The sequence below is a fragment of the Malus domestica genome, chromosome 06, assembly GCF_042453785.1.
Source record: "Malus domestica chromosome 06, GDT2T_hap1".
Lineage (NCBI taxonomy): Eukaryota > Viridiplantae > Streptophyta > Magnoliopsida > Rosales > Rosaceae > Malus > Malus domestica.
This window is the reverse complement of record NC_091666.1, coordinates 34,663,502-34,679,114: the sequence shown is the minus strand read 5'-3', so window position 1 is coordinate 34,679,114 and position 15,613 is coordinate 34,663,502. Positions and strand designations below refer to the sequence as shown.

The 15,613-nt window shown below is 38.5% G+C and overlaps 3 protein-coding genes across 4 annotated transcripts; all 3 read left to right on the top strand.

Moving 5' to 3' along the window:
- Nucleotides 1–1,596: 1,596 nt before the first annotated feature.
- On the top strand, nucleotides 1,597–4,332 carry LOC103409874 (uncharacterized). The gene is made up of 4 exons (XM_017325412.3): nucleotides 1,597–1,908; nucleotides 2,366–2,514; nucleotides 3,610–3,728; nucleotides 3,816–4,332. Exons 1-4 carry the CDS (start codon nucleotides 1,694–1,696, stop codon nucleotides 3,915–3,917), a joined length of 585 nt encoding a protein of 194 aa, XP_017180901.2. The 5' UTR covers nucleotides 1,597–1,693; the 3' UTR covers nucleotides 3,918–4,332.
- Nucleotides 4,333–4,488: 156 nt separating this feature from the next.
- On the top strand, nucleotides 4,489–10,213 carry LOC103438257 (extra-large guanine nucleotide-binding protein 3-like). 2 transcript variants are annotated; one of them, XM_070823866.1, is made up of 8 exons: nucleotides 4,489–5,821; nucleotides 5,909–6,046; nucleotides 6,388–6,492; nucleotides 6,611–6,796; nucleotides 7,649–7,826; nucleotides 8,398–8,630; nucleotides 8,951–9,120; nucleotides 9,208–10,213. In XM_070823866.1, the coding sequence occupies exons 1-8, from the start codon at nucleotides 4,775–4,777 to the stop codon at nucleotides 9,785–9,787; spliced, it is 2,637 nt and encodes an 878-aa protein (XP_070679967.1). In that variant the 5' UTR covers nucleotides 4,489–4,774; the 3' UTR covers nucleotides 9,788–10,213. The 2 variants fall into 2 exon arrangements, with proteins under 2 accessions (XP_070679967.1, XP_070679966.1); XM_070823865.1 differs by having other exon boundaries at nucleotides 4,547–5,821; nucleotides 8,395–8,630.
- Nucleotides 10,214–13,024: 2,811 nt separating this feature from the next.
- LOC103438258 (U-box domain-containing protein 21-like) lies at nucleotides 13,025–14,753 on the top strand. The gene has a single exon (XM_008376792.4). It carries the CDS (start codon nucleotides 13,206–13,208, stop codon nucleotides 14,538–14,540), a length of 1,335 nt encoding a protein of 444 aa, XP_008375014.2. The 5' UTR covers nucleotides 13,025–13,205; the 3' UTR covers nucleotides 14,541–14,753.
- Nucleotides 14,754–15,613: the final 860 nt, after the last annotated feature.

Here is a 15,613-nt window from a genome sequence, read left to right as displayed (position 1 = left end):
TCTCCTGGGAATTTGAGGAATCAAAATCTATATATTTATAAATCTATTAAAATCTCTCAAAATTTTAATTCAATATATGCCCCTAAAGTAGTAATATTATTTGTAAGAAAAAAAAATATTTGAACTCATAACTTTTATCTCTATACCCAACATAGTATTTACACCCATATTTAAATTGACTTATTTATCAATATCTTTCTACACCCGTGGTGGGTTCCTAAACCACCGACGCTTGAATTTCCTCGTCTAAACGAGTCACTCCCAAAAGTAAAAAAGAAAAATAAAATGATAACTTGGGATAAACAACTGAAACCCTGCCCACCCCATGACGTATTTTGATCAAGTTTAGGTGCTAGTTGGGCGATGGATTAAGACCTAAAGTTTAGGTGGTTAGATAGGATCTAGGCAAATTAAGCCGATTTAAGTATCATATAAATTAGAGCTTATTTATATTTAAAAAACACATAATTATTTTGGGAGACATAAATTACAAAATAAAATTACATATAAATTATAAAGTATTAAAACATATTGAAAACATAGAAAACAAGCATATAATGAGTGTTCACACTCGAGTACTCAACAAGTTTCTTACATTTTATTGAAAAAATAAATGCAAAATGAAATTTATTTATTTTTTGTAACAGTGTGAGCCGCGACTTAAACGGGTTCCTAGGCGGGTCTAGGATGCATCCTTTCTTATTTTTAAACACCTAAAGATTAATTGGGACGGTTGCCAGACGGGGGATTCTTAGTATTTATCAAATATAGCAAAAATTTAACCTTTAATTTCAAAAATGTCACTTTTTATAAAATCTTTCAAATATATCTAAAATTCCACCTAAATAGATACAAATACCCTCAAATTTAACAATCACATAAATTAAAGGCCTTTTAGCCAAACTGATTCATGACATTTACATAACTCCTTAATCTGGTCCTTAACAATTAATGATAATCAATAGTAGTGTTCTTGAATTTGTCTATCGTGAATCATTTTAGTCTTTCTTTAAATTTGCCCATCGTGATTATTTTAGTTATTTCATGAAAAATCTGTCAATTGCTCTGTTAATGTAATGATATGGCACCACGTGGGTCTCACAAATACAATCATATAACGACATGTGGATTAACTGAAAAACTGTTTTGATATTTAAAACTAAAAATGATATTAGGAAGAAAAAAGGCGTTGAAGGCATGATTGAAATTCTACTGCTCCCACTTGCAGTAACCGCGACTATGCTCAATGTTGGTGGTGAAGGGGGAAAGGGTTGTGGTGGTGGAGTGTAGCAGTGAAGGTGAAGTTGGATTAGAGCTTGAGGCGACAATAGCTAAAAGGCCTTTAATTTATTTAATGGAACTTTAACAAAAAGCTTCCGGTACTGTTCACTTTAATGAAAAACCACATTTTTATATTAAAAAGTCAATTCTAGTACTATTCACTTTACCTTTTATTTTGTTATTTTCATTAAAACTCAAAGTTTTCAAGTCATTTTAATTAATTTTCCTTTTATTTAATTGTTAAATTTGAGGGTATTTGTGTCTATTTAAATAAATTTTGGATATATTTAAAAGTTTTTATAAAAAATGACATTTTTGAAATTAAGAGTAAATTTTGGCTACATTCGATGAATTATTTATAGAACAGTGATTGTGATTTGTGAAAAAGACAGACAGTTAAATTCTGTTGGCCATGAAGTTCCGGCACGCCATGGTGTGTTCGTTGAACCAGAACCGGAGCATGGAGGCTCACTCACTCCTCAAGCGACAAGGCTTCTACGTCGCTTCGTACGGCACCAGAGCCCATGTCAAGCTCCTTGGTCCCTCCCTCAGAGGACCCAACATCTACGACTTTGGCACTCCTTACAAGCAGATGTTCGACGATCTCCGGCGAAAAGACCCCGAACTGTATCCTCCTCTAAACTTGTTCTTCTTTCGATTTTATTCAATTGGGTTTTATGGAATTCTGGGTTTGGGGACTTTGATATTTTAGTGATGAAATAAATTCCTATAAATATTGTAGGAGCAAATTGGTTAACAGAATAGAAAAAGAAGAACTTTGAGACTCTGTGTTGAAATGTGCAACTGGGATTGTAGGCTCAAAGCTTCAACCTTTGGAAATTAAGTGGGCAGTCTGATAGATTTTGTGTGATGAACTTACCCTTGTGGCGTTTATGCGTAAATTCGATATTTGTGGATTCTACGTGTTTATCGAGTAGTTTAGTTGATTACAACTATTGATTGGTAGGTCTGAGTAGCAATGCTCGAGTTTTGTAGGGTGTATGAATTGAAATTTATGCGCGTACTTCGCATTCTGAACTGTGTTTTCTATTTAACCAAAGTGAAACCTTGACGACAATTACAGGTACAAGCGTAATGGTATCTTGCCTATGCTTAAAAGAAACTCGGGAGTCAAACTGGCACCTCAGCGGTGGCAGGACAATGCTGCCGACAGTTCCTTTGATGTGGTGGTAACATTCGAAGAAAAGTTTTTGACATGGCTGTTGAAGGTTGGTTCTAACTCCCATCTCCAAGTTTTGGTTGGTATCTTTTGGATTTCAATAATTAATAGTCACAGTAATTCAAAAATCAATTGATTAAATGCTCTTCTTTGTGTTGGTAATTTTGTTTCTTGGCATTCTCTTTCTATCGAGACGTTGGAATATGAATTGCTGGTAGAGTTGTTTTTAGTTACCTTCATAATATCAGTCTACATGTTATTAGTCTAGCGATGTAGATGAGCTGATCAATTGCCAAGTTAACCTTGAGCTCTTAAGTCATACGCATACGATTCCTCTCAGCTTAACGTAATCACTGGAGATGGTAACGAAAGCAGGGCAATGATTGATATTTTGAAATGGATTATTTTCCAAGGGGGAATTGTAAGAAAGTAAGAAACTTGGAGTCTATAGGTTCCCAGGATTATTGGAAGTTATCATACAACAGAGTTGCTGGTTTTAGAATCTTATGCTTAAATGAATCTCAAGGAAACGTAAGTTTTAAACCTGGATAGAGTTTTTGATAAAAATCTTATCGGATGGTTGAAATTATCTGTTTCTTTAGTTGAGCTTGTGGCAGAATTTGTTTTGAACCGGATTTTGAACTTGTAGGATAGTGTTAAACCAGAGCTGGACAGTTGGGGGGAAAGTTGAAATTTGTTGGCTTGAGACTGCCTGCTTCAAACTTGATGCAAGAAGGCCGTCGGTGTGAGGGACTACTCTTCTTACGATTAAAAGATGACAATTTAATAACTTAATGAGACTGGATTTGATCAGAGTTCTCTACGAATTTGATTTCATTAATCTTTCGCTTGAAAGACCTCACAAAACCAAATCTTTCCATGTTTAGTCTTCTACTTTTGGTAAATAATCTAACTGTTAACGGTTCTTTAATTTAAATTGATCAAAGCTGTTGTTTTAGGAGTTGCTTTTAGGTTAGTTAGAAATGAATCATATGGAACTTTGAACTTGTGTCCCTAAATCTAATGGAAGCTTCAAGAGTTGTGGTACCGTTTGCTTTTGTGTTATCTTTTAGTTTATGAAGTTAATCTGTAACTCGAGGATGCTATCCTTGTTTGCTTGTCTGACCCGTGTGCAACACAATGTATAGATCTCAACAACCGGGACCATGTTCTTAGGAAGTGTGTACTGATAATCAACTTGGAGGTAAAAGATAACCACGAGGAGGCGGCTGTAGGAGCTCGTCTTGCTTTCGATCTTTGCCAGGAGGTCTGTATTTATGGTTGCATCGACTCCCAATAATCTGTAATGCAAAATAGTAATGCTGAAGGGTACATTGTCGTTGAATTTTTCCAGATTGAAGCAGCTGAATCGTGGGAGGAAGCAATTGATGACATTGTGTCCGGTTTTGAGAAGCAGCAACGGCAGAAGTTAATGTATAGCATCTCATTTTATTGAAACTGCACTAAAAGTATGTTAGGGAGATTTCCATCAACGAAGTCCAATTGTTGGTGATAACTTGGATTGATCGTATTCTGGGCCGGAGCCATGAACCTGTGACGAGGCCATGAACCTGTGACGATCTCTCCAAACAAGCGCAGGCGTATCGACATGATGAGAGGACCAAGGCTAGATGATCGTGTCATTCTTTCTTACGTGATTAACCACCAACTGTTCTCCCTTACATTAGCGTCGATAAGAAGGTAGTTATACTAATATGGAGTACAATGATTGAGAAAAAAGAAAATGAAAGACTCGTGCTATTGTGAGAAGTACCGTACGGCTACTAGTGACGTGTCGACCAACTAAAAGAGTAGTAACTCAATGTATAAACTTAGTGTTCGTTTGAATGTGCTTTTAAAATGGCTGAAAACGCTTTTACAGAAAATGTTTTTGAGTTCCAAAAGCATTCGAAGTGTTTTCGGCAAGAAACACCAGTTACGTACTTCTTTCATAAAGTATTTTTAAGTGTTTTTTTCAAAATTTACTGTACTCTCTAGGTCTCTACGCTACCTCGCCGTCTCGTGCCAAGTTTTTCCTGGTGTCAGCTGTCGAGGGATATTATCTGTCAAATTATCTCTCTCTTCAAAAAATGATATTTTATTTGTAAACAACCAAAAACACCAATTTGAAATCTGAAAAATTGTCGTCGTTATCGTTGACATCTCTCTACTCTTCTGTTAGTAACGGAAACGGAATCCCTCCATCCTCCACCGCCCTCCCTCTACCAACTTCCCCCCAACTGCTCTGCACAGCAAAGCAATCACCTTTCGTTTCATTCTCCCGAGCTTTTTTTCTCGGGAACCAAGCACCCCATGGCTTCCGAACCGGAGGACGAGAAGAGCTGGGAGGGCCTCCTCAGAAAGATGCTGCCTGCCGGCGCACCATTGCCCGACGAAGAGCACCTCGATTACTCCATCGCCATCGAGTACGAAGGTCCCCCGCTGCCCTACGACCTCCCTGAGGTTGATCCCGTTAACATCGACTCTCTCAATCTTCACTCTTCTTCCGTGGCCGCCGGTTCGGTTGAAGCCCCGTCTTCGATTCCGGTGGCTTCCCCGGTTGGTCAGAAGGTCTCGCGGTTCAATCGGGCGAGGAACGGCGGCGTTGTGAAGGAGACAAGTAGAACGGTGTCGTTTCCGACTCCGAGGACGCAACCGGAGCTGCGGAACAGCAGGGAAGGATCGGAATTTGAAGGAGCGGAGGAAGGTTTCATCTCTGAGTTGCCGGTTCAAGACTCGAACTTGGAGCAAAAACCGATCGGCGGCGCCACCGGAGGAAAGAGGGCGGCTGTCGTGACTTTCAATGAACCAAGAGATTTGGAGAACGAGGACGACCCCGAAAACGATAACGACGGCGGTAGGTCGTCGTCGCCGCAATCGAGCGCCGCCACCGAACAGGTGGGGTCGCCGGTTGCATGGGCCTCTTCGCCCGGGAGGCGATCGAGTAAGAGAGGAATTTGCAGCAGGTGCGGGAAAGGGAACAGATTGAAGGAGAGAGAATGGTGTTTGGTGTGCGACGCCAAGTACTGCAGTAATTGCCTTCTGAAGGCGATGGGGTCGATGCCGGAGGGGAGGAAATGTGTGAGCTGCATTGGGCAGCCGATAGACGAGTCGAAAAGGTCGAGCTTGGGCAAGTGTTCGAGGATTCTGTCGAGGGTTTGCAGCCCTTTGGAGATTGGGCAGATAATGAGGGCCGAGAAGGAGTGCCCCGCCAATCAGCTCCGGCCGGAGCAGTTGGTTGTGAATGGGAGGCAGCTGAGGGAAGAAGAACTAGCTGAGATTTTGGGATGTGAATTGCCTCCTCAGAAGTTGAAGCCGGGGAGGTATTGGTACGATAAGGATTCTGGTCTTTGGGGAAAGGTGAGGTTTTTTTTGCTAATGGATGAGCATTTTGCAGTAGGGTTTTGTGTGTTTTGTATGTTTATAGTTCTGTGTGTTTGATTTCAGGAAGGTGAGAAGCCGGGTAGGATCATTAGCTCGAAACTCAATGTTGGGGGTAAGCTTAGGTCCGATGCTAGCAATGGGAACACCAAAGTGTTCATGAATGGTCGAGAGATCACAAAGATTGAGCGTAGGATGTTGAAGGTATGCTAATGATTACCTAAAATTCCATAATGAATGTGTCTGTCTGTAGTACACCTTTGTATTCAATACAAGCAAATGCGAAGCTAATTTGGAAATCTAAAACCAAAAACTCTAGTATGAAATAGTGAATCCGTCAACCCGACGGTTAGGATGTGTTTGTATTGAAAGTGAATTCGTACTACAGGATTTTCCCATAATAAATAAGTCTGTAAGATGATCATGTGTTTAGTCGAAAGTCTTCTCACGAAAGTTAACAATAAGATGACGATTCTTGGAATTTTGTGGCGACTACACAAATCATTTGATTACAATACGACAAAGCTTATGATTTTCTATTTCAGCTGGCCAACGTGCAGTGCCCTCCGGATACTCATTTCTGGGTGTATGATGACGGCTCTTATGAGGAGGAAGGTCAAAATAACATTAAAGGGAATATATGGGGAAAGGTTCTTTCGTTACCTTGAATGTTGGTTATTTGTTGTTTGGTGCACGTTTGAAATTGTGTGTGACAGATGATTTTGAGTTGAATTTTTATACAGTTGCAGTTTGGTTTTTGGTAGGCAGGCATCCACTCGTTTCATTTGTTCATTATTCTCATTGCCCGTACCATCTGGTAATCAAAGTGGGGCAAAAGAAGATCCTACGACACCTTCAAGCAGGTCAGTCCCCGAATACTTGGAACAGGGAAGAGTTCAGAAACTTCTGTTATTTGGCTTGGAGGGATCTGGAACTAGCACAATCTTCAAGCAGGTATTAGTCTTTTATTTTCGAGTCCCCTCCTCTTCGGGGTGTCTGCATGGCACATTTCTTTTTGAGATTATGTGTTTTGTAGTTTCTGCTCCAGTCAACCTAGACTTTGGAATAGACTTGCTCTTCATGGTTGCTTGTTGGTTTACAGTTGTCCAACTATCAAGTATTTAAAACTTTCTTCACTAAATGCAAAGATGTTAATAGTTGCGTTTGCCTTCTATTCTTCTTGACTCGTGATATATTTCATCAATTGACATTAAAATGTGTTTCCTTTACCGTGATAATGAACTTACCTTATCTTCCCATATTGTCATTACATAGTTTGCAATCTTTCCTTGAAACCATTGGCTGTTTTTGACTGAACAACCTTAACTAGGAATTTAGAATGTATGGTAAAACCATAGAAGTAGCCAAGATGCTGCATGTTTGAATGCATTGAGATTATTATTAGAATCTGGGGAAGTCCAATTAACTGAATCGTTGATATTTGCAAGTATGGTAAGCTTGGGCATTCACCTTGGAGAGCATTAATTTGTACATCTAACATAGATGTGCTGACGTATAGCTTCGTCGGTCATTGGTTTTGTGTGAACGGTTTAGATTCAAAACCAAGGGAGAACAAGGATATTAAAAAAGGACTGGAGTCCATTTAATGTACTAACTTACCTTTTGTGGATAATCAAACTGCATGATACCTTGAAGACCGGTTAGCGAAAAGCCCCTAGGGCTCAGTGCTTTTGTTTTTGTTGTATATTATTTCATTCACTTTTTTTTGGTATCAGAAGCTTTATTTCTTGGATAGTATAACATCTTAAAAATGCTTATGTTATCCTTCTTTTTCCCATGGAACAGGCTAAGTTATTATATGGGAACAAGTTCACTTCCGAAGAGCTACAAAACATCAGACTCATGATTCAAAGCAATATGTATAAGTATCTAAGTATATTACTTGAGGGCCGAGAACGTTTTGAAGAGGAGGCATTGACAGAGAATAGGATATCTTTGTCAGCTGCTCATGATTCCCCTTCAGGTCTCTATTAATGAACATGGATTTTCTCCTTTTTCTGATTACAAAATTGATAAAGTAGAAGTTTAGCTAGGTGACTGCATGCTATCTTCATGTCCATCTTTTGCTACAAAACTCTAGATCCATGATTCTTGTAGTTGTTTGTAACAAAGTTACATTGCAATATCTACTGACATTTTTGGATACTTGAGATTACTGGATGGATGGTGGTCATGTCAATAGGAATTGTCTGCTTTTATTGATAGAAGGGTCAACCTTTCTCTTAGTCTGTTGATTTGCTGGTGCTGCTGGTCAACTTTGTCTGTCCGAAAGGATATAATACTGCCCTTTTTGTAGTTTTTTTTTACCCAAGGGAATGGAGTAAGTGTTATTGGTTTCATCTTATGTCTAACATAACTTAAACTCATAATTGTCCCGTTGTCATTAATATTGAAAAAATATGTTCTACTGGTTGAAGAGGAAAATGTTTACATCTTGAGAGAGAGATTATTTTGCTTATTTGGTTCTCTGCTTCTAGGCATGAATGAACCTTAGTCAGTGGTTGACTGCGAAATGAATTTGTGTGAAACAGTAGTTGATGAAAGTGAGCAATGCATCTATGCAATCAACCAAAGGTTCAAGCACTTTTCTGACTGGTTACTGGATATCATGGCAACCGGAGACTTGGATGCATTCTTTCCTGCTGCCACACGTGAGTATGCTCCTATTGTGTATGAAGTGTGGAGAGATCCTGCCATCCAGGAAACATACAAAAGGAGGGAGGAATTACACTGTTTTCCTGAAGTTGCCAAATATTTCTTAGATAGGGTTAGTCATTACTCGTTTTGGCCTTTACATCTTTCGGCTCCAAATTGCATGTCTGTCAACACTTTATTTGGATGATCAAATTTGTTAATCACAGAATTGGTAGTATTCCTCTAATGGTATTTTCATATTTAGTTGATTATCTTTCACATTTACTTTGAATTAATATTAGGTATGTTTGGAATAAATGTGGTTTAATTGGTTGATATATACATGGTGACATTTCAAGCAGGCTTGGATTGCATTGCTTTGTCGCTAGCTAAACTGAATTTCCGATCTTCATGTTTTATTCTTATGTACGTTCGTTGTTTCATTTCTAACAGGCTATAGAAATATCAAGTAACGAGTATGAGCCTTCTGAGAAGGACATTTTATATGCTGAGGGTGTTACTCAGAGCAATGGACTTGCCTCTATGGAATTTTCATTTGATGACAGAAGTGCCATGTCTGAGCTATACAATGAAACTTATGAATACCCCCTTGCCTTGACTAAGTAAAATCTTCATCCTTTCATACTCAATCGAGCTTCCTATCTTCTGCTCTTACTTTTTCTTTTGCTCACTGGGTTTCCTTGTCACAGGTATCAACTAATTCGCATCAATTCCAAGGGACTGAGTGAAGGTTTCAAATGGCTCGAAATGTTTGAAGACATGAGGGCAGTGATATTTTGTGTTGCGTTGAGTGACTATGATCAAATGTGGGCCGACGGCAATGGTCTTCTTCATAATAAAATGCTGGCAAGCAGAGATTTGTTTGAGAGTTTGGTACGGCACCCTTGTTTCAGAGACACCGCATTTGTGCTCTTTCTTAACAAATATGATGCCTTTGAAGGCAAGATAAACCAGGTTCCATTGTCTGCCTGCGAGTGGCTAAGGGACTTCAGTCCTGTTAAGCCCCATGGTAATAATCAGTCTATGGCACAGCAAGCATATTATTATGTGGCGGTGAAATTCAAAGAGCTCTATTCATCCATAACTGGCGAAAAGTTGTTTGTGGCACAGACCCGAGCTTGGGAGGGTGCCTCAGTTGACGAGGCATTCAAGTACGTGAGGGAGGTCCTTAAGTGGGATGAAGAAAAGAATGACAATTTCTTTGCAATAAACGGGGACGACTCATTTTACAGCACAGAGATGAGTTCTCCTCCTGTCAGGCAGGAATAGACCAGGCTACTACTTGGCTCTGCAAGTGAGTACCATTCGAAGTGAAAGATTGAAGGCGTGAAATTGTCGCTGCGGAAACACTGAAACAGCTCCAACGGACAAGCGGGGTTCCTTGCTGCCATTTGATTAACTGATGGAAGAACGATTAACGAAGACAGTCGGCTGCATTTCTTTGTTTCTTAGTTCTTTTCCTTCTTCTTTCTCAGGCCGGACTTGTTTTCGACGTTAGGCCGGATTTGTTTTCAACTTAGGTCGGACTTGTTTTCGTCTTAGGCCGGATTTGGTTTCAAGGTTGCTTGACAATCTTGCTGGTTAGGTACAGGACTGAAAATTGATTTGTAACATAAGCTCATTTTCAAAGGAGTGGTTTTCTTTTCTGTACAGCATTTCAAAAGTGAATAAAAAGCAACTTTCTTATGGTTTTTACATTTTTTTTTGGTTAAAATGTCCATTTGCTTCATTCGAATTAACCAGGTTTAATTATTTATTTCTATTTTATGGGGAATGTATAACATACACACGTGACATCACTTTTTTTACACAATTTTCGACACATTTTTTTGTAGATCCACTTCGTAATGAATTTTAGCTATTCGTACCGTTTATCTTTTAAGTTTTCTTTCAAAGATTATGTTTACCAAAGGTTACCCAAGTCTAAAATCATATGACTGTTACATTAAGAGTTTAGGGTTTCTTTGTAGAATCGTATTCGTCCATTTTTTCACTAGAAATGAATATTTTAGGATTTGTCTAATTTTTTGTAAGAATGATTTATGAATTAGACGGTTCAGGTCATTAAAATACATTAAAAAGTTTTAAAACAGGCCCATCCTGAAATTACACTATTATATAGCTATTGGCTGCCTATTTTAATCATAAACAGCTGGTGGCCTATGATTTAGTAGAGTTCCATGTTTCCTAGGAGTAACGAGTTCGAAACTTGTTTGAACCAAACCTTTTTTTGTTGTTGTTGTTTTTTTTTTTTTTTTTTTTTTCAATCGAGCCCTCTGTTTTACCCAATTTTGTTCGGACCTAATGTGTGAATCATTTTTTTTTTTTTTTTATCAAAACTCGTAAAAAATGTCTGTTTATGATATAATTTTCTCAAGACTAAATTTTTCATACAATTTTAAAGCTCCATCACATTTGTTTGATTAAAATTTTCCATACCACTAAAAAGATGCCACATCATGGTCCGGGCCCCATCATATTCCGGGCTAGACTCCACCGTAGCAAGATATTATCCGTTTTGGGCCCCGATCACGTCATCACGTTTTTGTTTCTGGGAACTTATACGAGAATTTTCAAGTGGGTCACCAATTCTGAGAATACTCTCGCCCGAACTCGCTTAATTTTGGAGTTCCGATGAAACCCGAAGCCAATGAGCTCCCAAAATGCATCGTGCTAGGTAGAGATGAGAATATACATATAAGGCTTACAGGATCCACTCCCCTGGGTGATGTGGGATGTCACAATCCACCCCCTTTAAGGACCCGACGTCCTCATTGGCACACATCATGGGAATGCGCTCGCCTGAACTCGCTTAATTTCGGAGTTTCGATGGAACCCGAAGCCCATGAGCTCCCAAAAGGCCTTGTGCTAGGTAGAGATGAGAATATACATATACGGTTTACAGGATCCACTCACTGAGCAGTGTGGGATGTCACAAAAGAACCTTTAATTTTTCTCCAATTAATTGTATTGCTATATTTTGTAATTTCTCATATAACTTAAAGGCGATTGATTCTTAACTCCTCCATATCTACCTTATATATATTTGCCTGTCAAATGATGCAATGGGAGTTTGAAATTGAATGGCCTATGACTCCTTCAAAGTCAAAAACTTCTGTGAAGAAGGCAGCTAAAACCTTAGACTGATACGAGGAACCTAGCTAGCTCGGACTCGTTCTTACATGGTTGAAGACTTGAAGACTTTGTGTTCCTGTACATCCGACTACAAACAAAAAAAAGACCAATATATATAACATAGAAGAAAAAAGACCAATATATATAACATAGAGGAAGACTCGGAGCAAATGAATAAACTAATGACCAATAATTCTTGTTGTACCACATCTATTCCCATAATTATTATTTTCGTTCAAATGAGAGAAACTAACAACATAATATGTTATTTTGTTAGCATCTTCCTTTAATGAAAGTCGTGTTGGGTGAAAAATTTCAGTAGAAAAAGTCTTGTCAGGAGACAAATTTCTATATGGTAACTTGACCAACTATTCTCTCACAAAAGATAAGATTGCGTGCATTGAGAATTGTATTTAATATAGATGGATCGTTCCCTTGTGTGTTAATCATTCATATAGTAAGACTCTTTTGATCAACTTATTTGAGAAGTGATCAAGAAGATACTAATTAATAAATGTCATGTTCGTTATTTAAAAAAAAAAGGGCAGGATAATTACACTAAATTCATTTAAACTGTAAAGAAAAAATAAAAACTCGGCTAAGTTCAGATTCGAACTTAGACTAAATTTAAGTATATTGTTAGCTATTCCTCTCTGTTGTTATCTATTAATTTTACCAATTCCTCCTAAAAAAACGACATGATAATTATACTAAATTCATTTTAACTGTAAAAAAAACTAAAATTTGGCTAAAACTCAGATTCGAACTTGACCAAATTCAAGTAAATTGTTTTTTTTTAGGAAAACTAATGAAAAATACTTGAAAATTTTGAATCTTAACAATAAGGACAAAATTAAGAGTAAAATAAATAGTACCATGATTGACTTTTTAGTGTAAAAATATGGTTTTTCGTTAAAGTGAATAGTATCGGAAGCTTTTCATTAAAGTTCCTTTTTTTTTTAGTACATCAATATTTTTACACTAAGGAGAGGGAGAGTTCGGCTAAGCCATACAGCGGGCAGCCTAATTTGATATTGAATTCGCCGTCTACGAGATTCGAACCTAAGACCTTTAAATTCTAAATGAAGAAAAATACCACCAAACTGTAATCCAGAGTGACTTACTGTTAGCTATTCCTCTTTGTTGTTATCTATTAATTTTACCTCTTCTCCTTTGACGATTTAAGATTTAAAATTCTTTGAAAGCTTCAACGGTCAACATTCAAATCCTACCCCCACATCTGGAATTTCCTTTCTTTGTTGTTATCTAATGCTATTACCAAAAAGAGAGAAAAAGAAAACCTATTCCTCCCCTCACATCTGGAATTTCCTTTCTTTGATTCCCACTTCTCATACTTTGAACGCCGCGTGGGAAAGCCTCGAACTTGTAGTTTGGACAACAAATTTTTAGTATATAAACTTGTAGTTCCACAACCAAAAAATCAAACACCAACAAAAACAAAAGAAACAACTTCTCTACTTTTCTCCTGCTTTTTCGTTCGTGATCTCTTTAACCTATAACTTCTGTTGTGTCAGTGTACTAGCTTGTACCAATGGGTTTAGGCTGGATAAGGAGGAGAACCGGCCACCGCGCCGCGAAAAACCAGCCAGGGGACCTCGACATGGAAGCCCTGATCCCGGACCATTTTCTCTGCCCGATATCGCTTGATTTGATGAAGGATCCGGTCACATTGTCATCCGGAATAACCTACGATAGACAGAGCATCGACACCTGGCTCGAAGGCGGGAACTTTACTTGCCCTGTGACAAATCAGGTGTTGAGAAGCTTTGATCAGATTCCCAACCATAGTCTCAGAAAAATGATTCAAGAATGGTGCACCGAAAACAAGCGCTACGGAATTGAACGTGTTCCAACGCCGCGAGTTCCTGTTATGCCGAACGAGGTCTCCGAGATTCTTTTCAGTTTAGCGGGCTCAGCTCGAAATTTGGATCACCAAGGGTGCTTCGAATGTGTGCGCAGAATCAAGAATTGGGCCGCTGAGAGTGAGCGAAACAAGCGGTGCATATTGGAGAACGGGGCTGCATCTGTACTCTCTGCCGCCTTTGATTCTTTTGCAGGCGATTGCGGAAAGAAAAATGCAATTGTGTGCGAAGAATTACTCTCTGCGTTGAGTTGGATGCTTCCGGCTTTCGATGAAGAATCACACAAATACTTGGGATCGAAGGCATCGTTGCATTGCATGGTTTGGTTTCTCAAGGAAACCGATGATCTTTCGGTCAAGCAAAACTCCCTTCTAGCATTGAAACAGCTTCTTTCTTGCGATGATCACACTAAACATGCTGAAGCGTTGGCGGAGATTGGTGGGGTGAATGACATTCTTTTCAAGCTCATCAGAGAGAAAATTTCGCCCGCGATTACCAAGGCTTCTCTGATGGTAGTTTTCTACTTGATTTCATCATCTTCTTCCGCCGGTGAGAAGATCAAGTTATCATTTTTGGAGATGGGATTGGTTTCTGTGTTGCTGGAAATGCTTGTGGACTCGGAAAGGGGCGTAAGCGAGAGGGCATTGGCGGTTATCGACAGTCTTTGTGATTGCGATGAAGGGAGGGAAAAGGCGTACGCTGATGCGCTAACTATACCAGTTTTAGTGAAGAAAATTTTGAGGATATCTGAAATGGCGACTGAGCATTCGATTTCAGCGATTTGGAAGCTGTGTAAATGTGCAAGCAGGCAAGAAGAAAGAGTGCTGGTTGAGGCCCTTCAAGTCGGTACATTTCAGAAGCTCTTGTTGGTTTTACAGGTTCGTTGCGGGGACGATCACACGAAGGAGAAGACGAACGAGCTTCTGAAGCTCTTGAATCCTTACAGAGCTGGATTGGAATGCATTGAGTCTGTAGATTTCAAGAGTATTAGAAGGTCGTTTTGATGATCTTTTTCAGGAGAAAACATACATATTCTTTGTGTTAATTAATTCTTAATTTTGGTTTCATCAAATGATGAGCTCTTGAAATGGTAAACATTAATTAATTTGTTTTCCAGTTTGTTGATGCAATTCTGCAAGTTGAATTGGGAAGTAAAGGAGAGTTTCAATCTATTATTTTTACATGTTACAGTATTAAATCAATGATTATTTGGAACTCGTTTGAGACTTTCTATAACACTTTGCTCATTAGCGCTTTTGGGAGAAGTACTTTTATAATAAACACGTAGAGCTTCTTTGAGAGTGTTTTTAAAATGATTTAAAACATTTTTGTTAACAATATTTTTGGAATCAATTCTTAGTAAAATGTCCAGTGAATCCTGGAAAAATACTTGGTTTGGTATTGCTGTGCTTTGAAAAAAAGTTGCTGTGAGAATAAGCGGCTGTGCTGTGAGAATAAGCGGCTGTGAAATAAATCAGCAGAGCGTTTGGTAAACTTTTTTGTAAAAGTGCTTTTGGAAAGAAAAGCAGTCTGATAGTGGGTCTTTTCATTAAAGGAGCACTGTAGCTCCGTGTGCTTTGAAAAAAAGCCAGTTTTCCAAAGCTGCAAATAGCAGCTTCAGCTTTTTCCTTTGATTTCAGCTTATTCTCACAGCAGCTTCCAAAATAAGCCCTTTTTTTTTCAGTTTACCAAACACCTAAAACCCTCACAGCTTTTTTTCATAAGTGCTTTTTTTTAAGCACCTCACTCCCAAACTAGGTCTTAATTGCTTTATGCAGGAAGAACGCACTTTAGGTGTTTTTGGAACACAAAAACATCTTCTCTATAATCGGTTTCAGTCATTTTAAAAGTAGTTCCAAACAAATCCTTATACCTTGACATATTCAAGTGCTTATGAGAAAAATATACCTCCACAAAAGTGCTTTTACGACCTAGAAATACTCATTAAGTCTTGGATCAAAGCGTTTTTTGAAAGCACTTTAATTTGTCAAAAAGTACTTATTAATAATTTTGAAAGCGGTTCATAACATGTGTTTTGATTAAGATGTCACACCAGCTGGTCATGGTTATATCAATT